At 33.8% G+C, this 26,092-nt stretch overlaps 3 protein-coding genes and 1 pseudogene across 5 annotated transcripts; all 4 read left to right on the forward strand.

The window, feature by feature from the left end:
- The first annotated feature begins 5,857 nt into the window (after window positions 1-5,857).
- Window positions 5,858-9,758, forward strand: PUX1 (plant UBX domain-containing protein 1). 2 transcript variants are annotated; one of them, XM_022278542.2, is made up of 7 exons: window positions 5,858-6,204; window positions 6,792-6,888; window positions 7,010-7,081; window positions 7,496-7,563; window positions 7,695-7,824; window positions 7,931-8,044; window positions 9,295-9,758. In XM_022278542.2, exons 1-7 carry the CDS (start codon window positions 6,118-6,120, stop codon window positions 9,492-9,494), a joined length of 768 nt encoding a protein of 255 aa, XP_022134234.1. In that variant the 5' UTR covers window positions 5,858-6,117; the 3' UTR covers window positions 9,495-9,758. The 2 variants fall into 2 exon arrangements, with proteins under 2 accessions (XP_022134234.1, XP_022134235.1); XM_022278543.2 differs by having other exon boundaries at window positions 5,866-6,204; window positions 7,931-8,035.
- A 1,961-nt stretch (window positions 9,759-11,719) lies between these two features.
- Window positions 11,720-14,531, forward strand: LOC111006370 (glyceraldehyde-3-phosphate dehydrogenase). The gene is made up of 11 exons (XM_022278270.2): window positions 11,720-11,877; window positions 11,975-12,075; window positions 12,382-12,497; window positions 12,593-12,692; window positions 13,035-13,181; window positions 13,276-13,336; window positions 13,414-13,511; window positions 13,619-13,761; window positions 13,894-13,977; window positions 14,059-14,148; window positions 14,242-14,531. The coding sequence occupies exons 1-11, from the start codon at window positions 11,850-11,852 to the stop codon at window positions 14,282-14,284; spliced, it is 1,011 nt and encodes a 336-aa protein (XP_022133962.1). The 5' UTR covers window positions 11,720-11,849; the 3' UTR covers window positions 14,285-14,531.
- Window positions 14,532-15,731: 1,200 nt separating this feature from the next.
- On the forward strand, window positions 15,732-19,414 carry LOC111006407 (prohibitin-3, mitochondrial). 2 transcript variants are annotated; one of them, XM_022278342.2, is made up of 2 exons: window positions 15,732-16,672; window positions 19,174-19,414. In XM_022278342.2, the coding sequence occupies exon 1, from the start codon at window positions 15,826-15,828 to the stop codon at window positions 16,666-16,668; it is 843 nt and encodes a 280-aa protein (XP_022134034.1). In that variant the 5' UTR covers window positions 15,732-15,825; the 3' UTR covers window positions 16,669-16,672; window positions 19,174-19,414. The 2 variants fall into 2 exon arrangements, with proteins under 2 accessions (XP_022134034.1, XP_087979402.1); XM_088123276.1 differs by lacking the exon at window positions 19,174-19,414 and adding an exon at window positions 17,089-18,911.
- A 140-nt stretch (window positions 19,415-19,554) lies between these two features.
- On the forward strand, window positions 19,555-20,787 carry LOC111006615 (prohibitin-3, mitochondrial pseudogene; annotated as a pseudogene).
- Window positions 20,788-26,092: the final 5,305 nt, after the last annotated feature.

Consider the following 26,092-nt stretch of genomic DNA (forward strand, 5'->3'; position numbering starts at 1 on the left):
TGTAAGGTGAGAATTTCGAACCTCTAACTTTTAATTGATTGATAATATATGTCTTAATAATTTCATTAACAAAATTTTTTAATATCTTAAACAGGTAGAGATTGTAATTCATTTATCAAAATTCTTAAATCCAACGCATTATACTGTGAGAAAGTTTTCTTTAAATTGCACCACAGAAATTTAAGGAGAATAACTTCCAAAACTAAATATTTATTGCCATAAATTAGATGACATGGGAAGAAAATAACACACCACATGATGATCATGAACATAATAGACTACAGAAATGAAAATACGAGCAAATAAATATGTTGGAAAATAAAATTCCAACATGTATATTTTTTTCCTTCGTTGTTTTTGTTCTGCACATATATATTTTATTTATTAGTAGGAGAAAGACAATTAGCTTAATGAGAAAAAAAAGTATAAGCAAAAACACGATATTATCATCAAAATCTGAGGACTCATATCGGCTGCAGGTGAGCCATCATCGCCGCCGCCAGATGCCGTCGGAGATGGTGAATGAGCCAACGACCAGACGCTGTCGGCCATAGCCACCGCCATGGACATGGCAAAAACCAGCAATAACATTGGGCAAAAATGAGCCCATGCTGATCTTCCACCTGCCATCTGATCTCTGTGTAATTAATAATTTGAATTTGGTCCCTCTCGAGGCCATTGGGTGCCTCCTTTTATACTCTTCTCTCCATTATTATTCATCCATATAACCTATTGATTTATATTATTTGTTTATTTTAGTTTGAAAACAAGTATATTATATAATAATAATATTAATACTTTTCCTACCTCTGGCTTGTCAAATGTCAATTTGTTGTTCATATTAGACCTTTTGTTATTATATTATTACTGGCATAAACTAAATAGAAGTATTTTTCAAAGTTCAATACCATAGTTTAAATCCGATACGATGCCTAAAATTTAGGGATTAAATTTTTATAGCAGCATGGTTGATTTAAAGAAACAAAAAACTTATTAAATTTGTACTAAAAAAATTGTCTACTACTTAAATTTAACTAATCAAGAAATTAGTGATCTCCTTTTATTTTATTTTTTAAGTTCAGTAAATGCATAATCGAGTATTGAACGTTAAAGATATAGAGGGGATGGTTTCTTTACACGCAATTTCATATTTTAGAAACATAAAGTCATTATTGACATTTTTCTCAATTAATATTTGTCTGACCAAATTTACAGGTGAATGTCAAATTATGTAAAGAGAGAGCAACTTATTTAATTAACAAATAATGTTGAAAATCTGCAATCGATTTTTAAATTAGCCGAAAAGGCTGACCTCTCCCTCTTTCTTGTTTCATTAAATACTCTCTGTGGTCATTTATCAATAATTTGAATTAGATATATATATATTTTATTAGTACAAACTTGAATTGGTAGTGTTCGTTAGTAAGAGGTGGTTGTATATATTTTAATCAAAATGTTCTTGATTTAATGCTAATTGCTTTAGCCTTCTATAATATGTGGTTCAATTTTACTTTTGTGTTAATTTAATTGGACGGTACTTTCTAATTTGTCCCCGAGCAACGAGCCTAGTCGATTGAAATCCAACAATAGTAAAAAAGTCTAGCTAGTTCATAAGCCTAGGAAGATATTTGATTAAAAGCCAGCTAATCAAAAAACTCGAAAATGGTATAGAATTGAAAGCAGGCAAACGAGTCAAACCATTAGTAAACCAAGGATACGAAGGCCAAAAATAGGCAAATAAAGCTTAAGGCAAACCAACTGAGTCTAGTCATTTGAAACCCAAGGAAAATTGAAAGCAGGTGAATAAACACAACTAGTTAAGTCTAATAGATTTGATTAAAAAGCCTAAGAAATCCATGAACAACAATGTTAATTGAGCAAACAATACTCTCAATGTATAGAAGTCTAACATTTCATCTAACTTATTATCTTTCAACTTTTTGAAGGTGGGGCTAATGTTACGAATAGAAAAAATTCTTATTTTCTATAATATGAATTCCTTTCATCTAAGGAATTCAAAAGAAAAAGATATCGTAATTATTTTTATGTATTGAAAGGGAATGAGTTCAAACCTCATCATAGCCACTAACTTGAATTAATTGTTATATATTTCCTGACACTAAATGTTGTAAGATCAGATGATTGTCAGATTAGTCGAGGTGCGCTCAAGCTGGTGCAAAGTATTACTCCATGAGATTAATCGAGAGCTGGCCCAAACATTTACGATTATCATGGTTGACTTAACTGTAGTTAGTTGTAATTACTTTGAGTTAAAATTTTAGTTAGTTGGTTAAGTCATTTAGTCAGACTTTCTTGTATTTAATCGGAGAAGATACACTACTCTATTATCTTTTAATGGTGAATAAACTACTCTTTTCTCTCATCACCTAATTAATAAACCATGGCTATGGACGATGTTTTCTCCATTCTCCTTCAAGAATAAGGTGTGGCTGGTAGTTAGCTTTATACTATTGGAGATATTGAATGTATGAGAAAGAAATTATAAAACGATTGAATCATAACATTAATATTTGTGACTGTGTATTTGTAAAAATACACAATTTTAAGGATCCACCTTAAAAAGAAAAAAATTACCTTTAACAGATCAGTTATAACGACTTAACTAACTTAGGTTAGCTAGGTTTTGATGAGATAATCCCATGAGATATATAGAATTCAGGATATTTAGGTTAAATGCGTTATAATTACAAGAATAGCTGCTAAAATAAGATTTAAACTAAAATACGACATTGGGAGAAAAACCAGTACACACATGACGATAATAGGGTATAGCAATGACAATACGACCAACGATAAATAGAGAAATATGTAGGAAAATTACAACATATATATTTTGTTATTTAGTGGGAGAAAGAGAAGAAGAAGCATATGAAAATACAGAAAATAACTGTCGTTAAAAGCTGGGGACTGAGATCGGCAGCGGCGGAGCCATCATCTCCGCTACCGCTGCCGCCAGATGCCAACGGAGACGGTGAGTGAGTCAAGGCCCAGCCAAGGTCCGCCATAGCCACCGCCATGGACATGGCAAAAACCAGCAATATTAAGCCAAATTGAGCCCATGATTTTGCAGCAGCTGCCATGAATTATATCTCTGTGTTTTGGATGAGAAAAAAAGAGAAGATTTTTTGGTGTCTCTGAAGGCTAATGCATGGCTCTTTTATAGCTCCGCGATGGGCCCTAGCTTCATCTTCTCAAATATAAACATTATCTACCCCTTTGCGTTTAGTACAAGGGATTGAACGTAAGCTAGCTCCTCCTTCTTTGATCGTAGTAAACTTATCCATCAAATAGATAAATATTAGTTGCTAAACGTAATAATACATCAACAATACTTGGTATTTATCTTTTAAAGATTTTATATCTTTTATATTTCTCTCTTACTTTGTCAAAAATTAATTTAATTGTAGTTGTTTGATTACAAAAATGACCAAACTGCGAACTTCGGCTTGGACGAGAAGAAGACCTGGAAGACTAGATGCAAGTACTTCGAGCAAGGAGCCTGCAAAACTAGAAGACACTCCAACGCTAAAGTTCAGAAGTATCATAGTTATATTGAACAGTGTTCGCGTCCCTGGAATAGAGACAAATTAATGACTTTCTATTTATAGATGATTTTCCTAACAATGTTCCTGACAAGACATTCAATGACTCTTTAAAGTAAGCGTGAATCACGACATGCTGTCATTGAGTCTGTTGGAGAAATGGGGCTGCGTTGAAGATGATCAGGTCGGTTCGACCAAAGAATGGGAACGGAACCCAAGGAAGCTTGGTTGGCTCGACCACTTGGTCGTCATCGGCTCGATACTGGAACCCACTACGGAGGTAATGAAAGCTTGGATGTGTCACGTGTGAGGCTGAAAATCACCTTTAATAGTAGTTACATAATTGATAAATATTTATTACGGGTTCATATTTTTTCATTTATTTAATTTAGTTGGAGGACTTAGTATACACTTTTTTTTTCTTCAAAGAAAAATACCATTTCAAAAGATGAGTATATTTTATTAGTAGTACTGAAATTTTTCCATCCAAACACAACTCTTCCTCATGAGTTAAAGGTTCATAACTCCACCATCCTCGAATAGTTTTGATTAATATTTGATTGAACAAAATAAGTGGAAGATCAAAACAAGGTCAAACGTAAAGAGATGCTGTGTTGTAATTAATGTAATCCTCGATGTAAATAGATAACTTAATTAGCACTTTAATGTTGAAAATCTCTGCAAATGTATTTTAATTAATTTAGCCGAAAAGGCTGACCTCCCCCTCTTTCAAATTCCTATTATAATCTTCCATCGTTGATCAATAATTTCCATTAATTAGTAGTGTTGGTTAGTAAGGATTAGTTGGTATTTGCATTGTATATATATGTTATTAATCTAATAATGTTAATGCTAATTGACTTTAGCATTCCCTACATGTGCCAATTATAAACTGGATGATTATTTTTGTTGCTATCTATCTTAGATATTATTTTATATTTTTTACGAACGTCAGGCCGTTGAAGATATATAACATAGAGAACCGTACAAAGTAGTTCAAAGTAATTATCAAATGCAACGTATTATTTTTAATTGAGTCAAAGAAATTGATTTAATAAAATGTCTAAACTTATTTTAAAATTGGTGATTATCATGTGGTTAGAAAATATGCATGAGTATTGTTTCATATTTGTAATTTAATGAGCATGAAATTAGAAAGGTTAAATACCATTAATGTTGTTACATTTTTCAATATTCTTCGTAATCTTTTGAAATTTTTATTTCATATTTAAATCGGTATAAGGTATTTCTTTAGTATTTTTGCAATTGCTTTATGGATAGACAATATTAAGATGATTTCAATCGATCAAGTATATGATTAACCTTCTTATTAGTCTCTAAAATACTTTAAGCAACATTGTAAAATACATGTTTAGCATAATTTAGATTTGATCGAAGTTAGCATCCCTTTGCGTTACATTCTCTCTAAGAAACTAGCTTAACAACAACTTGAAAATATATTTGGTAAGTTGAAGTTACATATTTTATACATTATATCAATGTGAAAGGATTGCTTTTAAGTGCTAAATATGGTCCTCCACACTTGAATAAGCTTGATGAGTGTATCGTGGATAACATCTTCAATTTCTTGTCGAGTTGGATAGATTCTTGAACATTTTCTTAACGAGCCTTTAATAGGCGGCGCTTATAAAAGAAATTTCTTCTTAGTCAAAAAAGATTCTACTTCGATATCTTATTCTATCTCAAGCTTGGATTAATCGATTCTCCTACAGGCGAAAAAGAAAAAGGAGAGGAAGATGGTGATGGGAAAAGAATATAGATCAATCTATCATTCTGTAAGTTTTTTAAATAGCTATTTGATTTTTCCATTTCACAGGCTAAAAGCATATAAGTAACAATAACAAATGAATAAGAGATAGGGAAAGAAAAAGCTTAACACCATCAGGATTATACTGGTTCACCCCAATCTTGGGAATATATCCAATCTTCTGCAAAAGAGCATGTTCTACTATAGTTGAGAATATTACCATTGAGATCCCACCCAACATATTCAATGACTATCTTGTTTCTAAGTACTCTAACAATAGTTACTCAGTAAACTCACATGATATAAATTCTTTTTCACACACTGTCTACAACCATTCAAGTCTCCTCTATTTGGATTCTATATACATAAAACCTTAACAAAAAGATTCTATTTTTATAAGAGGCAGCATTACAGTCCCTCCACCCCGTATCTACATATCTAGTAAACACATTTTTGTTTCATTATCATCAAGCTAGACAGGAAGAAGGCTCACCTTTTTTTGGGCTGATAATTATCTTTTGTGGGTCGTTGGGTTATTTTCTTAAATAAATGGTAAAGCCACCCAGTTCGGATCCCATGAATCGCGTAGGCGGGAGCTCGCCCGGCCCAGCTCAGAGGCCGATCGTGTGAGAAAGCTTGCCGAAGCGAGGAATTCTGATTCCCTGAGTGCCCGCATCAGCCGAGTGTGTTCCCAAGCAAGAAAAGGAAGCGAAACCAGAAGAAAAAAGGAACTATTTATATGAGACTCGCGTTTCTTCTTTGTTTCCAACTTCGCTCTCTTTGCTGATGGTTATTGATGATTTTTACTCTGTAGCACTGAAGAGAAGGAGGTTCACCTACAACATCAACTCCATGGCTGACGAATCAGCAAAGGTCTTTTCCACAATTCATTATCAACATCCACAAATTTACGTTTCTGAAATCGAGTTCTTGCCTCTTCTCTCTCTCTCTCTCTCTCACTTTTTTTGGCCCCCCAGTTGCTAATACTTCGTTGATTGTAGTAGTTCTTATGCTTGATCCAGTAATTTGATATTGTTGATTGAGGATTATGGGTATTCTTTAATTTGGTATTTTTGGCTTCCTATTGCACTGATATTGTACCATTCTGATCTTAATTTCCTTATTTATTACTCTTTGACTGTGGGCATATTCGCTTTTTTTCCCTTTCATAACTGGGTTAACATTGTTTAGTGAATTGGATTTTTTTTTTGGGTGAAGGAGAAGGATTGTGCTCATGTGCCTAAACAAATTAGATTAATAAAATCTTAAGGGTAACCTACTTGAATTATTCGGTGTACAATCTAATTATCTGGTCGAAAACTATAATTTTGTTCTCTTATTTGGCTGACTTCTAGTAGAAATCTGTAATGATTCTGCAAACTTGGTCCATTTGAATGATATATGCTGCTATTGGTGAATGCTCACTTTTTTATATTCCCCCATGGGATTTTTGAGATTAGGCCAAGTTCCTGGGTGTGAGAGAAAAATTTGGACGAGAGATCCGCGTCTTTGAAACATCACCACCGTCTTCTTCAGCTGATGAAAAACCCAACACTGGTACATATGAATTTAAGTTTGCATCCTTGGATTGAGCTGGACATTAATTACAGATAAATAGATTCTGTGATTTAGAACATCGTTGCTAGCAACTCATTCTATATGCCCTTGTTCTTTTTAGGAGAAGAGGCAGATGATTTTTATGAATTTACAGCGGAAGACTACTATCGAGTATTAGCGACCAGAAAGGATGGTAAGTTGTTGTTATTTCTATTTCACTACTAGAACAATAGTAATTGAGGCACACAATTTTCTTTTGGTCCCTAATATTTTAAGCGTACCACCATGCTTTCCATTTTTCCGTTGATATGGTTGGAACTATCATGTAGGAGAACCATTTTTAAATTTAATAGGTGTTCTGAAACGTGTTATTTCAATCATTTATGATGTTAGCAACAAGTTGGTCTTTATTTTCATTGTGTTATCAGAAGTCTACAATGTCACTTTGAACTCCAAAAATCTCAATGATTATTTGGTAAGATTAAATGGATATTCCTACTTGGCTTCTTCTAGGAATGCATTCAAATATTCATATAAGTGACACAGTGTTACTGTTAACATATATCTATACACACATATAGTGAAGCTCTATTTTCCATCCTAGCAGAGAAATTTTTAAAAACAAGGAAGATCAGGGAGGCAGAAGAGGCAGCTCGCAGGTCAAGGATAACAAAGGTGCTACAAAGACTTTTTATCTAAACTTCTATTCGATAACCCTGATGTTTTTTTTTAGTAGCATTGATATGCTTAGCATATTGCAACTTCTAAAATCATTTTTAGGGCTTTTCCTGACCATTGTGCTGCAGGTTGGTGTACGGGTTCGCTTTCCTGATAACCACACATTAGAGGCGACATTTCATCCATCCGAAACAATGGAGACCTTAGTTGATCTTCTTACCAAAGTAGTTGCTCAACCAGAACTACCATTTTATATTTGTACGTCAGGAAGAACTTGGAACGATCTAATTACCTTTTCTTTATTGTTGGTTTGAAGGGTTCTTGAGGTTTCTTAGAGTTGATTCATTGTTACCAAACATTGCAGATACTACGCCTCCAAAGAAACAGATAAAAGACTTGACACAGGATTTCTATTCTGCTGGCTTTGTTCCTGGCGCAATTGTCTACTTTTCATACGATCTACCTGAAGGTTTGAAATGTAACATTCACCATGATTATTTGAAATTTCTGTGGTTTAACCTTCTAAATACTACATGAGCTTCAATTTAAACTTCTACGCGTGGTATTCAACATGGTATCAACTTTAATGCTTGAATTCTTTCTGTCCAGTCTATTTCTGGACTTTTGTACTTGAGATAGTTCATTAGGACTCCTCCCTCGCATATTACTTATGGTAGATGTGAAACAAGGGCCGGTGAATGACTGTGGTTAGGGCAGTTCAGGAAAAATGTGACAATTATCAGTGGGGCGTATAGGAGAGTGTATAGGAATGAGTTAGAAAATTATTGGGTGATTATAGAAATTATATATACAGCCCGAATTGTGTTGGAGAGGATATCCTTCTTTTACTTGTGTTCACTGGCAACTTTCAGTTTAGGGAGACCATCGCAAAGCTCTTGAATTCCCTAAGGTGGCATGATTTGTAAAGATATAAATCTTTTTTTCCCTTAGTTGAATGAGAGATAAGAATTAAGTTGCTCTATGGGATTCTGAACTTTCAAAACAGGCTACTGATTTCCATTGTAAATTTATTTGGTGCTATGGGCAAACATCAAATAGTTCTTAAATTTTTGTACATACAACTTGAGAAGTCAGTTACAGAGGTTTGGGAAGATGGACTTTCCATATATAAGCTTCGTTTTGTTGTTGCCCTAGATCTTAAAGCAAAAAGCAAACAATGAAGGAAACAGAGAGAGTGACAATCTTTCTTATCTTGCAAAATACTGAACTCCGTTACAACGAAAATCCACTAAGACAGTGGTTGATCTGTAATTGATTAGAAGATTGTTTTAGATTGGCTTGAATGAACTAAAGTTCTTCCTGTAAGAACTGAACCTTGTAGTCTTCAAGAAATCTTTGAAATTTTGAAGGAAAACATTCGTAGTTCAGATGAACTGTTCCAAATTAAGTTCGAATATGCATGACTAATTTTTTGTTGCTTATGTTTCCTATATACAACATCCTACTATATAGAGCGTCTCATATGATGAAGATTGATGTTGATATCCTTATCGTGCATTTATTTTCTTCAAGTATTTGATTTCAGACAAGTATTTTCTTATTTTCCACTCTTTATAAACTGGAATGATATCATAATGAAGTCAAATGTGCATTTCTGGTTCTGATATCTTTTAGTTGTTTCCTAATGTCTGTATTCTTCTTTTTACCCTTGAGAATTGCTTTGAAATGCGATGCATCTGACTCTCGAAACTGTTACGTCTTACTCAGGCGATGCAATTGGTTCAGTCTCTTACCTTAATGAAGAGGTCATGTCTTTGAACGGTCTGGAAATTGTGAGCGAAGAGGAGTCTGTATCTGCTGTTGCAGAACCCGAAACAGAAGCTCCTCCCCCTGCCCCTACTCCTGTTGTCAAGGAAACCAAGCCTACTGGTAAGAAAGCTGTCAAACCCAAGTGGCTGAAAATGTAAAAGACTGCTGCTGCATGGCAAAAACTGCTCATATTTTGGTGAACTACTGCACAGGAGCTTCGAAGCATTGGTAGAGAGCCAGTTCTTGCCCAGAGTTGAGATGAGAGTGAGAGTGAGCAGAGAAATCATCCAGAATTTGTATTTGGTTGAAGGAGTTGTAAGGTGTTGAGGTTGAAGAATCTGGCTCTTTTTCTCTGTCTGTTTGATTAAACTTGTTAATATCCTGTTATTCTATCTTCAATGATGATAATGGATTTTCTTTGACGTTCTCTCTTTTTTTTGTTCTGTGCTTTAAGTTGCAAATGCATGTGGATCTTGCTCCATTGTTGGTGCTTATCATTTCAAATGTATGGTGGTAAGACAGTAATCTGAAATATCCAGGGTTCACAACCACGTTAATACTCTTTATAAATCATTAACTTAGAAATCAAAGGCAAGTTGCACAAAGGTATACTTTTACCCTCTATTTGTTTGCATCATTCAACCGTAGTATTATACAGATACAGAATTTTCAATAGATTTATTTAGATTGCAAACTAAACATTTCTTACCTTTCTTTTAATTACCTTACACAAATTCAAAAATAAAAAAGAAATAGGGAAGAATAAAGAGAATGAACATTAATAAAATCTTGTTCAATTTGAAATCAATGTGTGTTTTTTATTTTCTATTTTAAATATATACATTGGAGTGGAGATTTGAAATTTCTGTCCTAACTCCTATCTCGAAAATTAGCATATTGTAACCAAAGTGGGATGTTTTGACCTCCGGAATCATTGTAACGGAGTTAGCATATTGTAACCAAAGTGGGAATGTTTTAACCTCCGAGACCATTGTAATGGAGTTAGGATAGAGACAATATAGTTAAAGGTGATTGAACGAGAGTTGGAGAGTTAGGATAGATATACATTGTTAGAGGTGACGGGAAGGTATTTGAAATTCATATTCAACATAGTTCCTATAAATAAATAATGAGTGAATCACGTATATAGGAGTCAAAAGAGATATGGAGGACTAAGTCATTCCACCTCTAGTGGTGGCATGATTTGATCTTGTCAGAAGAATTCGAGATATTTTAACATACATAAAAAGAGTTAAGATAGAGATGACATAGTTAGAATTGAGAGTTCAATTTCTTATTGTTGGTTGTCTTCGTCTTCTTCCAGCCATTTTTTTATTCCTTGTTCTTCTTAGTCTTCTACCGAAGATTCGTCTTGATGCATGATTCTAGTAATCATTTTTCAGTTTTTTTTAGCTCCATTGCTCAGTTACATAACTTATGATGGCTTCATCAAGATCAAACGACTTTTTAACATGCTCTATGTATAAAGGCAATTTGAAATAAATGTTTAACTACATTCTTTTTCTTTTCTTTTGAATAAGTAGGTTCAAATTGCATATATCTATTCGATTAAAGGGTGTTCAGAAAATTCAACAACTTGAAAACTTGTAACTCAACCTTATTCAAAATGTTTAAATAAATAAAATTTTTATTGGGTGGGTTAGACATTATAAGTTTAGAACTTTTTTTCTTTTTCATTACCCTAGACAACTTCTTTTTAGTACCAACGATTTGGACCTGGAGTAATTCCTTGACGTTATTCTCATATCGGCTGGGCTGACTATTTTGTTAATTTCTTTTCTATTTTTAACTACATATTATTCTTTTTTGTGAAAGTTCTTCTTATTTCTAAATATTTAGGCGGTTAAAATCATCTCATTTATTTGAGATTTATTTGAGACAGATGTAAAAATATATAAAGTTAAAGTAATAAATATAAATTTTAATTAAAAACTTAGATCTTAAAGCTAGTCAAGTTTATTATTTACTAAATTTTATTTGAGTAGAAAAAAAAGTACCGACTCAAATGATTGAATTGGGTCTAAAAGATATTTCATCAAAAATCTACCCACACAATCAGTATGATAATTATATTATTACGTTTTATTTAAAGAAATTTTATACACAAACAAATAAAAAAATATTTATTTATTTATAATAATATATATATTTTTTCCGAAGATTTTAGTTCTAAATTTTAATTATAAAAAAATTTAAAACTATAATAAAATATATAAAAATTTAAAATGATTCTCTCTCTGAGATGAGAAATTAACGGTGATTAAGCCATCACACCACAATAGGGTAAAAAAGAATATCCGAATCTCTAGCTTCATTTGTGGCCCCACTCTTCCAATTTTCTCGACAAATCCGCCTCCATTTCCCTTAGGTTACCGCTCGCTTGCTCCCTATATATTCCACCTCATAACCCTTCACTCCTGCATACACTACTTTTGTTTTCACTCCGATCTCCATACTTTTTAATCTGTTGATTCTCCTTTCCACTCAGAATCATGGGCAAGGTTAAGATCGGGATCAATGGTATCTATTTCTCTTTTCAATGTGTTTGTCTATCTGTTCCTGATTTTTGCTTTCTGGATCTAGATCTAATATGTATTGCATTTTGGTTATAATCAAGGATTTGGAAGGATCGGTCGCCTGGTTGCTCGAGTGGCCTTGCAGAGTGATGATATTGAACTCGTTGCTGTCAATGATCCGTTCATCACCACTGATTACATGGTAAACTTACGGATTTTCTTCTATGTGTACGTGTTTACATTTTTACTCTTTAGATCTAAGTAAATTGCACCCGATCATAGAGTTCTTCAAGTTTCTGATAATATTGATAGTCCTTGAACCCTAAACCCTGACCTCGAAATTCTAATACTACAGAATGGCTCTGAAGCTTAATTAGATGTTTGGTTTCCTTTCCTTGCCTTTCCTGTTGGATCTTTTATTTAGATTTCACATCATTCAGATCATTGTGAAATTCTGGATCGATTTTTTGTAGTTTTCGAAATGTAATTTTACCGTTGTCTGCAACAGACCTACATGTTCAAGTACGATAGTGTACACGGCCAATGGAAGCACCATGATATTAAGGTTAAGGACGAGAAGACTCTTCTCTTTGGTGGAAAAGCAGTCACCGTTTTCGGTATTAGGTATCTTCATGCGCTTCTTCTTCTACTTTGTCATTTTTCTTTTAGTGATATCATTTTTGTTAATTGAACATTTAAGCATTGGACTTATTCATTAGGAACCCAGAGGAGATCCCATGGGGACAGGCTGGAGCTGATTATGTTGTTGAATCCACTGGAGTTTTCACTGACAAGGACAAGGCTGCTGCTCATTTGAAGGTTTGCAATGACCTTAGCCAATAAGCATATTCATGATCACTGACATTATATTTTAACATTTTCTTTAATGTTGATGGTAGCCGTACGAATTTTGATGAATCATTATTAGTATTTCAATGTGCTGCGCTTTAGCTTCATATTTTGAAGAATTTAATTATGATTGTATGTTGGTTTGGTAATCGGGAAGCAATGCATTTAACAAAAACATGTTGTGTTACTTTCTTGGATCTTACACATTATTTTTTGTAAGGGAGACTAAAAAGAAAATCTTGTTTAGTTTCATTCTGCCAAGTTTTTACCTAGTTGGTTTCCTCTAAACTAGTTTATTTGTCAAATTTTCAGGGTGGTGCAAAGAAGGTTATCATCTCCGCACCAAGCAAGGATGCCCCAATGTTTGTTGTGGGTGTCAATGAGAAGGAGTACAAGTCAGATCTCAACATTGTTTCCAACGCTAGTTGTACCACCAACTGTCTTGCTCCATTAGCAAAGGTAGTTTCATCATTTTAGGATAAAGAGTGCTTAATTCATTTTGAAGTAAATTAGAAATTGACTTTGAAGAAACTAACCCAACTTTCTGTATTAGGTCATCAACGACCGATTTGGTATTGTTGAGGGTCTCATGACCACTGTCCACTCCATTACTGGTGTGTACTATCCCGTATCGATTATTCTGATTTAATGTATAATGTTCAACACTTTCTTACCCTTTTCACCTATGCAGCAACCCAGAAGACTGTTGATGGACCTTCAATGAAAGACTGGAGAGGTGGAAGAGCCGCTTCCTTCAACATCATTCCCAGCAGCACTGGAGCTGCCAAGGTAGGTTTTCCTGGATTGCAGTAATTTGGTTGGAGACTGATTCTCATGTGTTTCATTATGTTTTCAATAATTTGTCTAAGTTCACTACTTTTTGTTCAAATGTGTAGGCCGTCGGCAAAGTGCTGCCTGCTCTAAATGGCAAGTTGACCGGAATGGCTTTCCGTGTTCCGACTGTCGATGTCTCAGTCGTCGACCTTACTGTTAGGCTTGAAAAGAAGGCCACTTACGATGATATTAAAGCTGCGATCAAGTAAGAATCAAGAATTTGTCATTATCTCCTAGTAATGACTGCAATTACTAAGTTAGATTTTTTCAATGGACCTGATTCCTTTAGAGAGGATTCCTCATGGTTGCTAAAGTGGGTTTTTTACTTATGTACCAGGGAAGAATCTGAGGGCAAGTTGAAGGGAATTCTTGGGTACACAGAGGATGATGTTGTTTCAACCGACTTTGTTGGTGACAGCAGGTGAGTAGTACACTAAACAATTGTCTTCAGATGAGTTTTTTTAACTCCATTTTCAATAATTGGTTACTGTTATTGTCGCAGGTCAAGCATTTTTGATGCCAAGGCCGGCATTGCCTTGAACGACAACTTTGTGAAACTCGTCACTTGGTATGATAACGAGTGGGGATACAGGTAAGAAATATTTCATTCTTTTATGCATTTCTTAATTTGACCGACGGATTCGCAGAACAAGAGGCTGAGTTTTCTGTGTTTTGTTGTTTGCAGTTCACGTGTGATCGACTTGATCCGTCACATTAGCTCAGTTTAGGAAGAGATTTCTGATGATGCCTGGCGCTGGTTTTTGAATTATGGAGTTTCTCAGTTATTAGGCCCTGTTATTTGTAGCAGGGAGTTTTAATTTTTAGCGTTGAGTTTGAATAATTGGAGGTTGGCGGAAGAAAGTTTTGTTGGAACTTCGTACTTGTACCCATCCATTCTCTTTTTCAGGGAATTAAATTCGAACGCCTGTTATTTTTTTCCCTTCAAATGAAAAGTTGATACTTTTCTTGGGTTTATCTGATATTCTTGAATTCTGCATTCTTTATATCAATAGGTTAATTGCTTAACAAGTAGCCAAGTAACCAATTTTGCTTAAATCTCCAGTTGGTCGTGTTATGATATCATTTGAAAATCTAATTGTTTTCTTATTTTCAATTTAAAGAAATGTTTTTAGAATTTTATATCAATTTTGAAAACCTATAGGGTTATTCTTTGGAAATATAAGTGGGATCATGTTTTTGTTTTGTTTTCTCTCAGAATATAGAAAACAAAAAATAAGACAAGTATAAAGTATTTATTTTTAAGATTGATAAATTATAAAAGGGTATTTTTCGAAAATTTCCCATGTCCTTAAATATTAAAATCTATCACTAGAACTAACCTTTCTTAGCACTACAGGGTTTATTGAATTAAGAAAACAAAAAGGTCATTCTTTTTATTTTGAGTACAAGTGTACAACATCACGTGGGGTTTGGCACACTTAATTAGACTAGTGAGGTTAATTTGGTAAAATAATTGCTGCTTGAGAAACCTGTTGGGACCTGCGACAAACTAATTAGACAAATTAACCAAGATTATTGCGTTTGATAAATTAAGTTGACCGGAATGGCTTACCGAACTCAAAAAAGAATTCCTATGTTTAATCTTCTTTTCAACAACAAAATTGTTCAAATTTAACAATGGAATTAAAAAAAAAGGGTACGAATGATGACAGTTAAATATATAATAAGATCATATTATCACAATACATTTCATATCTTACCCAATTGAAATATAGAAATAACACAAGACACTTCAAAATTCAAAATATATAAGATCTTATTATACCATTGATTTTTTTTTCTTTTTGATAACATTAGCAATTCAAAATTCTGTTTAAAAAAAATTGAAATTAATCAGATATAGTATAGAATAGGTAGACGTGATATCACCATTTCATTATTTAATTTTAATAGTGCTAAGTGATGTGTTTGGAAAACAAAATGAAACTCAAGACACAAAATAAAAATTATAACATAAAATTGAAAAATAGTATACATTTCAAAAAAAGAAAAGTAGTATGTTAACAGTTACCCTACGGCCCACCCTAAGTGTTTTAAATGTAATATTGGGCCTAGCTTAACATCCTGTTAGTCTTGGGCCAAGCCCAAATAACGTAAACCTAGCCCATATCTTCTGAGAGCTTTCGTGTTGCACAACCCTTGTCCGAATCTTTTCTTCCTCCTTAAACCCCAAACCCTCCTCTCCCCTCCTCTAACCCTCGAAACCCCCACAAGGCCTCGTTTATCGCTCTTTTTCCTCTGTTCTCTAATGGGTAGTAGCCAAGCTGCCGTTTCATTTCTCACCAATCTTGCTCGCGCCGCTTTTGGTCTCGGCGCCGCCGCGTCGGTACTTAACGCCTCCCTGTTCACCGTCGATGGTGGTGAAAGAGCAGTTCTCTTCGATCGATTTCGCGGTGTGATCGACGATACTGTTGGGGAAGGAACTCATTTCTTGATCCCATGGCTGCAGAAGCCTTTCATATTCGACATTCGTACGCGACCTCACACTTTCTCCTCAGTCTCCGGTACCAAGGATCTTCAGATGGTTAATCTGACCCTCCGTGTTCTCTCTCGCCCCGAGATCTCTCGCCTCCCTGATATTTTCAAGACCCTAGGGCTTGAGTACGACGAGAAGGTCCTCCCCTCTATTGGGAATGAGGTTCTGAAGGCCGTCGTCGCTCAATTCAACGCTGATCAGCTTCTGACCGAGCGGCCTCATGTGTCGGCTCTTGTGCGTGAGAGCCTGATTAAGCGTGCCAAGGACTTCAACATTGTTCTGGATGATGTTGCCATTACTCATTTGTCCTATGGCATGGAGTTTTCTAGGGCCGTGGAGCAGAAACAGGTAGCGCAACAAGAAGCTGAGAGGTCAAAATTTGTTGTGGCGAAGGCGGAACAAGAAAGAAGGGCTGCCATTATTAGGGCTGAGGGTGAGAGTGAGGCAGCCAAGTTGATTTCTGATGCTACTTCAGCCGTCGGTATGGGTTTGATTGAGCTTAGGAGAATTGAAGCATCAAGGGAAATCGCATCCACGCTCTCCAAGTCACCGAATGTCGCTTACTTGCCCGGTGGTCAGAACATGCTTTTGGCTCTGAACCCATCGGCTCGTTGAATTGGTAAAATAATGAACTTAAAACAACACGCCATAGGTTTCTTGCTTCATTCTGAAATGGGTTTTGATTTTACTTCTTGAAATTATGGTTGAGTTTGTCACTTTGGAATTTTTTTTTTTTTTAATAAACGTTGCCTCTGTTACATGTGACCATTAATATGTGATTCTACTACTCATTAGCCTGATTTAATAGAGGATTCTTGCATGTATGGAATGAGATCCGCGATAAAAGTCCTTCAAGAAAAACAATACAATATAAAGGCTATTATTGTAAAAGCATTAAAAAATTTTGATAAATCATTATTTAAAAATTTTAAGAATTTTGATAAATCATCATAGTCTTATACTAAGTCGAATTTGTAAATGCATTTTGGTTTGGCTCGAAGGTTATCGTTACCCCTATCTATTATTTTGAAGCAGGTTTGCATTACATAGTTGATCGATTTGGAATATTAGTTGGAGAGCCAATGTCGACACATAAATGAACCCAAGGGTACATAAAAACTAGTGGTAAAGGAACATACTAATATCTAGATTTTTTTTTCAAATGCGAAGTGCTCTTAGAATAATAATCCTTTGGACCCTAGGTAGGTGCCAAGTACATAAAAGCTCAAATTTCAGTGAGGTAAGTCACATTATATATATTACATAACATTGTTCATTCAAAAGAAATTTTAAAGCTTGCTGAGAGGGTATTGGCATGAATGGAGACTTTTTTCCCAAATGAATTGAGAAATTGAAGAGGTAAGCACCTGCCGAGCAGTAAATTTTTTGACTAATTGCCCTGATAAAAGTAGTGTAAAGTTTGAAGCAATTGGTTACATCTTTGTGAAATATCTGTTTTGGAAGTTGGCGGACAATCCTAAAGCAGCTTTGTGAAGTTGGAAACATAAGATTCCATAAAAACGAATTTTTAATGGACATGACTCCTTGGTAGAGTTAATATGGGGGGCTTATTCACATAGGTGGTGGACAATGATTTATTCATGCTTTCTTTACAGGCTGATAGAAGTCAAAACCATCTAATTTTTTAATGTGAGTATAGTTATACTGCTGGGAATACTCAATTTAGGTAGTTTTTAATGGGTAGGATCAAACAATTGCATGCCCTGTTTCCTTTACATTACTTCTACCTGGTTCCTTGAATGCCTAAACCTCTTTGTAATTACGTACCAAGTGTAATTATTACTTCTTGGATAAATTTTTTGTGAGCTACTTGAATAGGGTATATTTTGTTTCCATTTTGTACCTGATCGATGAGAACTTCATTTCTTATTAGAAAAGTAAACGATAGAAATTGATAGAGATTAGAAGATCTTAGGGAATGAAATGGAAGAGTCATTGCTCAAGTCTTCCAAATCCAATGGGCATGAACTTGTGAGAGATAGAGGAAGTGAGTGGAAGAGAGATCACAAGACTAAGAAAGATGGTAGGAGATAGAGAGATATAGAGATGGAGATGGAGGAAGAGATGAGAAATGAAGGGAAAGAGAGAGAACAACTGGAAGGTGTAGAGTTGGTAGTTGAGACTTGGGTATTAATATTATGCCTCTAGTTTAAGGTAGATAGAGGGATAGAATCTATCTTGGATAGAAAAGCAAGAGAATGATATGAATAGAGAAAGGAGGGCCGGCCCTTGCCCAAGGCTAGCTAAAAGTTGCCTGTATTGATCTTTGTGAAATGGCCTTAGCCGGGCTTTTAATTTTGATCTAGATGATTTTGAGGTCAGGAATGAAGCTTTAGCAGTCTTTTTGTTTAGGATATAACTGTATTTTTGATTTACCTATTTCAAGAGTTGGACTTATAGGTGGAAGCCTTTTTAGATCAATGCAAATGTTAAGCTGGCCTATTAAGGTTACGTGCTTTTTTTAAGGTGGTATTGAGGTATGTTAGATGCTCCAGAACTGAGTAGACTGTAACATAGTAAAGTTGAATTAAATAAGAGTATACCACTTGGAAGTCGTTATTAATATACAGGATTCTTGGTCCCCCCACCCCTCTCAATTTCAATTGGTGGAAGTTCTCGGGTTAGGCATTTTGTGATATCTATGCATGTCCCGAACCCCCCCTGGACTGTTATCCCTTTTTGTTGTTAATCCTATAAAAAAAGGGTTATATGTGCATGTCCTATACATCTGTTCCATAGTTGGAATTATTGGGAGCATATACACATGTATAATTTATTTAGTTAGAGTTGCAAGGCAAATACCCAATTTCTTTGTCATTCAGTTCACTTTATCATCATATTGCTATTATATTGCTCCGAGGTACCCTAGGTCCCAGCACGAACAAAATGTTGGTGGAAAAAGAATCTTTTATACTGCCATGGTTGTGAGTGTAGGGGATGAAGTGTATGGCGGGCTCTTTTGAGTCATTTTAGTAAAGAAATACGTCGATCTCATTTTTCAACTTTTTCTACCACTTATCCGTTTTGACATAACGAAAAAAGTACGTTATATTAGTGGTTGAGCTTAGTTTTACAGAACACTTGTATCTCTACATGCAGAGTTTCTTGATGGAGTGCTTGGAAGGGTGATCTTCTCGGACATTGAGTTCTCTCCCTCTTGTTCGTATTGGTAAATGAATATCATTTCAATCTTCTGTAGAATAAGAAAAATTAACAACTTTTTTGTCTCGTAGAAATATTAGTTTGATTATCGACCTTATTCTTGACTTGAGAAACAGTTTTCATGGAATTTTTGCCTGGTTGGGACTTCATATTCTATGAGCATGCCTTCGTTTGAACATGTGGTCTGTTTCATTTGGTTCCCTCCCAAAGAAAATGGAGGATGGTGGTCTTGTTTTATTTTCCATCTTACAGCATCGCTGTGTAAACAATATTTTCCTTTTCATTTCTGGGATACTTTTATAATAGAACTTCAAATTTATTGTCACTTGGGAATAAATGTGGTTGTTTCTAACAGAACAAACAGTAATTTCGAAAATAGTTTTCGACCTTTGAAGAAGAATAGAGATTTTAGAACCTACTGTGTTCTTCCTCCAGGTCTTCAAAAATCTATCTTTTTTATCTTCCTCCCAAAAAGAGGTATGCTTTGCTCCTTAAAAATAAAGAGCAATTAAATAAAGACTTTATTTTTTACGACAAAGTTGACATCTGATTATGTTTTGGTTTTCACGTTTTTAACTATTTAGTTTTACTTTTAAAAATTTTACAATATGATCAAGTCTTTGACATTAAAAATATAAAATAAATGTAAATTATAATAAAATTTGCGAGAAATTGAGAAATAAAAATACAATAAAAAGTCAATATTTAATTAAAGAATATGTAATTATAAATATTTTCTTCTGATTGGTGGGTTTAGACTTTAAATATGCGGAAGATGTACGTTTTCCCCTTGGGATTTGAAATCCTTATAACAACGGGCCTAGCCGAGCTTATAAATTCTCACAATTAAGGTTTCTTTTTGCACAAGCAACTCACAAGCTCAAAACAAAAACAATCGATTTTTTTTTTTTTTGGAATGGGGAGCAGCCGCGCTGCCGTGTCGTTTCTCACCAAATTAGCCGCTAGCTTCGCATTTGGCGCTGCCGGCGCCGCCTCGATTATAAATACGTCCACGTACACCGTTGGGTGCGGCGAACGAGCCATAATCCTGAACCGATTTGGAGGCGTAATGAAGGAGAGTTTGGGGGAAGGAACTCACTTCGTCATCCCATGGCGGCAGAAGCCAATTATATCCGACGTGGCTGCACGAACCCACAGTTTCGCCCCTGTTTCGCAGACCAGAGACCTCCAGTGGGTGAATCTGAGAATATCCATGCAGTCACGGCCGGATGCGTCTCGACTTCCCGATATTTACAAAACCATAGGGATTTCGTATGGCGAGAATGTGATCGCGCCTTGTATCCGCGACGAGGTTCAGGATGTGGTGGGTCAACTCCACGCCGACGAGCTTTTGAGCCACTGGGTTCGTGTGTCGGCGGTTCTGCGTGAGAGACTGATTTCGCGAGCGAAGGAGGATTTCAACATTCTTCTAGATGATGTTCGTATCACTCCTGACTGATTAGATTTTTTGAATTCAGTAGGGTTTTTTATGGTCTTGATTCATTCTGTATCTATGGTTGATCTTCGTAAATTAGATTTTTGTTTATTATACTTCTTCGTGGCTGCCTCTTTTGTCTATTAGCCTGATTTAGTAAAGATTTATTCTTCCATGTACGGAATCGGTAAAATCTTAATAATAAAAATGTATAAAAACTAGAAAAAAAATGATTACCAAATCACATCTAAATAATGTGAAGCGTACGTCTTCAACATAGCTAATTTGAAACTCAATATCATCATTTGGATTTCATTGGGCTCGAAATCCAAAGACTGGCTCAAGCCCAACCCATGTTTGAATCCAAAGCTAATATTTCATCGGCTCGGTCCAATACAGTCCATCCAAAGTCAATGTTTGATTGTCCTTTCACCCCGCCATTGATTGTTTTTTAAATTTGGATTGGTCTGTTTGACTGATCCAAAGGCCTAGTCCAATATAATAATATTTTAAATATTAATATATAATTAAATAGTATTCTATCTTATTTCTTATTCTCATTTTCATTTCTCTAAATTTTCATTCTTTATATTAACATAATAATACAATTTATTTTTCTAAAAATAAATTGATTAAGTTATAAATGTATGATGTAATAATCTTTTGGAAAAATAAAAAAAATAGTAAAAAATTCAAATAAAAACAGAAATTCTAAAACTAAAAAAGCTTTGGTTTGAAAAAATATTTTAAAAATTTAAAAATACTTTGTTATATGGGTCAATTCAAGCTCGATAAAACTAGTCAGGTTCGATTTAATTTTGACTCATTGAATTAGGTCCATGAATTGGACCATAAACTTACGTTTTAGTGGTTGGGTCGTCTCAAGTCCAAACCAAAACATTATTTGGGGTCCATATTGTTTGAATCTTGATTTCTTTTGAGATTAGCCTAATAGCGAGGATGATTTAAAAATGATTTATAAAAAGGGAAAAGAGAAAATAACAAGGTTGTTAAATTGGCCTTAAACAAAAAATGATAAATTTGAGGCATAAGGATTAGTAGTAGGAGGGCAATCATAGATGTTGACTAAAATAAAAAACACAAAGATGCAAAAACTGAACGAATGGGATAATTTTTGCATCCATTCCCATAAAACATCAGTTCATTTATTTTGCAACAAACAAAATCAAATCTTTTAACTTAGAGCCATCATTATTGCAACGCATCACTTCCTGCCTGCTGTGGCAAAAATCATCCTCCCTCACACATTTTCCTAAGTTTAATAATTATAGAAACATTTAAGATCCATAAGATTTACAAATTTAAAAATAAAAAAGATAGTAAAATGTATCTTATCCATTTGAGCTATACTTCATTATTGGAAATTTTTTTTTATTCATTCATTTTCTTTTTCACATTTTCATGTCCCAATTATGCCTTCATTATCACTTTTTTAAGACTTAACCGTCTCGTCTCGTCTCGTTATATTTCTAAATGCACAAAAACTAAATCATTACAAATAAAAATATGAGAATCTAATAAAGTCGTATGTTTATGTAAGAAGTTGTATTTGCCATCCATATCCAAATTTAATGAAAACGATTCATTACATTGAAAATATTTAAGATACTGATGATTCGAGAACAGCAGGAAAAGTACATTGAATTTGGAGTTCCATGACAGGGGAAAAAGAAGGTTGTTTGTCGCTTACCACACCCAAAAACTCTTGGACTCGACCTTCACTTCTATATATGCTTTACTTTCTTAATTTTTGTTAGATTTGACTTGATGTTTCTTGCCATTTTTCTTTGGCTTCCATTCTTCCCCACCTGTTTGACTACAACAAGGAAAAAAAAAAGTGACTAAATTTCACTGTTATAATCAATTGCAATTATTTGATACCAAGAAAAGGACAATGGTACCAGTTGGTTATGAAGTGGGTCCTATTACACTCTGTCGTTCACTGCTATTGTAACATAAATCTTATCAAGAACTAACTTTTGAAATAAACAAATTCCCGATACATCAGGATGGTGTGGGTAAAGTTTCAAGTGATACATTTTTTTTATACTTGTCCGACCAGTTACGATTCATCTCAGGGAACAACTGTTTAATCCTACAATATTTGTTATTAAGAAATTCATAGAAATTACTAATTACTAAAGTAATATATTTCGATTAATATTTTTGAACAATGTCAAAAGGTAGATAAAATATTGAAAAGTATGAGAAATGTCACACAGCCCAATATATGACTTCAATAAAATTTTTATAATTATTTTAAGAATATCTTTCAACATTAATATCTCGCTTTTGTTCTTGCTTTTATTTTTATTTTATCTCTTCCTCAGTCGTTCTCCATTTTGGAGAGGTGAACGAGTAGAAAAGTCACATAAACTTTTTCTATGCAATGATATCGTATGTGACTTGATTTATAGTCATTTTTCATTGTTTTATAATCCATAATTTAAAACTATTTACAAATTATGTCCAAATTCAAATAACAAAGTAGTTTTTTAAACTATATTTTTGAAGTTTAATTAATATTTTAGAAGTACCTCTAAAAAGTAGAAGACAAAAAAGAAATACTTATTGGTATACAATTTTATTTTAAAAGAAAAAGATGGAATTTTTTGAAAATGAAATAAAATTGGGTCTAATTTATAGGATCAATGTAAAATTTAATGTGGGGTTGAAATAGTTAGCTCACACTATTGTTGAATCATGTATAGGGGTTGAAATGTCCTATCTTGCTTTTATAGAATGTATAGCCACACTAACTATACAATAGTTTTTCAAAAAAAAAAAAAAAATCCACAAATCATAATTATATTCTATTGGATTAGTAATAAACATTGCAAAGTGACTGTTTGTGATACATCAATTTTTCTACCTTGAAGGCGTAGTGCAAATAAATATAGGTCAATTTTTTTTATTTTTTAATTCGAATGGAAGAATTCAAACTTTTGAGTCCATTTAATCGAAGTACTAATGCTTTAATGAGTTAAATTATGTTCTTTCGATATATAATAATGTGAAATGATTTTTTTTGAATACTGATGTGAAATGGTTTATATCAAGAAAGAAACTATTTATCCAAAAATATCATCCCTCTAATAGATTTTTTAATGAAATGGTTTATCCAAAATTGAGTGTGCAATAGATAATAATCATAGATTAAAATTAATTGAAAACTAGTTACTCCTTTAAATAAAATAATAATAACAAAAATAAAAAATAAAACTACCACACCTTGTGAACCTCTTCCAATATAGTTGTTGTGATAGTGGATAAAAGTCCCACAACAATGTGATATTGTCCACTTCAATCGTCTATACTCGCAAGACTTTACTTTTAGGCTAAATTACAAGGCACCACATCACTTCTAATCCTAGATTATGTTGGCATTTTTAATAATATCAATCGGTGTATCACAAACATAAACATAACTCAACTGATTAAGGTACATATCTCTGATTAAGATATCGTAAGTTCGAATTTTGACTCTCACATGTGATACTAAAAAAAATGTAGTACGATAGAAAAGCAAAGAAAAAGACTGGTCGAGAGAGATAAATGTGGCGGTGCATTATTGGTGTTAAAAAGGAAGCAAGGAAGGCAAGAGACAGGTGGTGAGGCCAAGGCCTTTGATGAATAAAAAAGGAAGTGCTTTTAAAGTTAAAGCTGTCCTTACTCACATGCCCCTTCTTTTTCTTTCCAACCCCAATCTCACCAAATCTTCCTCTTTACACACACTCACATTATTTCCTCTTCCCTCTCAAATATATGTAACACATTATGTACTTTTAGTGGGAGATTCGAACTTATGATCTCTCGGTCAAAACAAGTGTCAATTATTACTGAGCTGAACTCATGTTAACAACAAGCCTAACAACGTTAGTTTGTAGCTACATGGGTGTGTTGGCTCTTTCTCGATATGCTCCTTTGGAATGAGCGCATGCTTTTGATGGACCACTCCAACTCACTATGTAAGCTCACCACATCTCCACTAAGATGTATATGTATGCGCTCTTGCTAAGAAATTTTGTTAATAGCAGCATTAGGTTAAGAAAATAATTGATAAATTATTGACTCATTTTTATCTAAATATATAATTCATTTACAAATTTTACTCGATAGTCTTAAAAAACATTTATAGATCCAATATCGCATTTAATAAAGATTTATGATACATATATAGGGTGTACTCAATATGTTCATACTTGCCTCATGGATGTATTAAGAATGATATTTTAAAGTGTGGACGGATTATAGTGAAGTAAATAGTTTTGGGTCTAAAATAAAAGACTGTGTTGATTGGAAGAGAAGTGAATCCACTAAATAATGTAAATAACTCACGCATGGATTAAAATAAGAAAACTGTCTTACGAATGTCCATAGTTAAGCTACATTATAGCCTTGGAAAATGAAATTAAATACACTACTAATTCGAAACCTATTAACTAGAATACAAAAAAATGAAGGTAAAATAAAAGAAAGAATAAAGAAGAGCAATGAATAATCTAGAATTTTTTTTTACTGAATTGACCATAATATATATATATATATATATTAGTACAGAAATGACCTTACAATTGTTGCTCAGCCTCCCCCTTTATACGGTCCCCAAGCCCAAGATGTGTAAAATCGCTCGAAAGAGACTTTAAATAAGATACCTTGGGACGAGGTTCAGGTGTTCATAGGGTAATCTTTTTCTCTCTTTTTTTACGTAAAACCTCGTTTGATCATAATTCAATTGATTAAAGTTTTAGTAATTAAGGGTTCATTTGGTAACGTTCTCGTTTTTCGTTTTTTATTTTCTAAAAAAATCTAAGTATTCTACAACTAACTTTATTTCTTGTTTCTCCTTTTTTTTAACATTCCCACAATTATATAGAAATTTTGGGAACAATCAAAATAAGTTTTTCTTTTATCATTCCCATTTTCAATTTGTTCCAAAATATAAATAAAAATATTATTTATTATACTTAAATTATTGGAAGTTGAAATCATACATGTAACTCTTTTTTCTTCATTATTATTAAAAATAAAGAAACGAGAAACGAGAACGTTACCAAACGAGTCTTAAATTTTCCTTACTAGATTTGAAGCTCCATTCCATAAAAAATGTGCATCGTCTTGACTTTTCCAGGAGATTCAAATCACTTTAAGTCATGGTACAAGATTATTTATTTTCTTTTTTTTTTTTAAAAAAACATTTACATAAATTTAAGATCACAAAATGTACAATAAATGAATGAATTTACATATCAGTCTGTCCTAGGTATGGCTGTTGAAGTCAGTTCTCTCGTGCACTCAAACAAAAGTGGTCCTAATTTTTTAACATAGCATAGTTGATTTTGACAAATCAATCTACATTTTTGCTTTCATAAAGAAACAACTTTGATAAGAAGATAAAAG

The sequence above is a fragment of the Momordica charantia genome (genome assembly GCF_013281855.1).
Source record: "Momordica charantia cultivar OHB3-1 chromosome 4 unlocalized genomic scaffold, Mcharantia_2.0 BLBB01000004.1, whole genome shotgun sequence".
In the NCBI taxonomy this organism is placed as follows: Eukaryota; Viridiplantae; Streptophyta; class Magnoliopsida; order Cucurbitales; family Cucurbitaceae; genus Momordica; species Momordica charantia.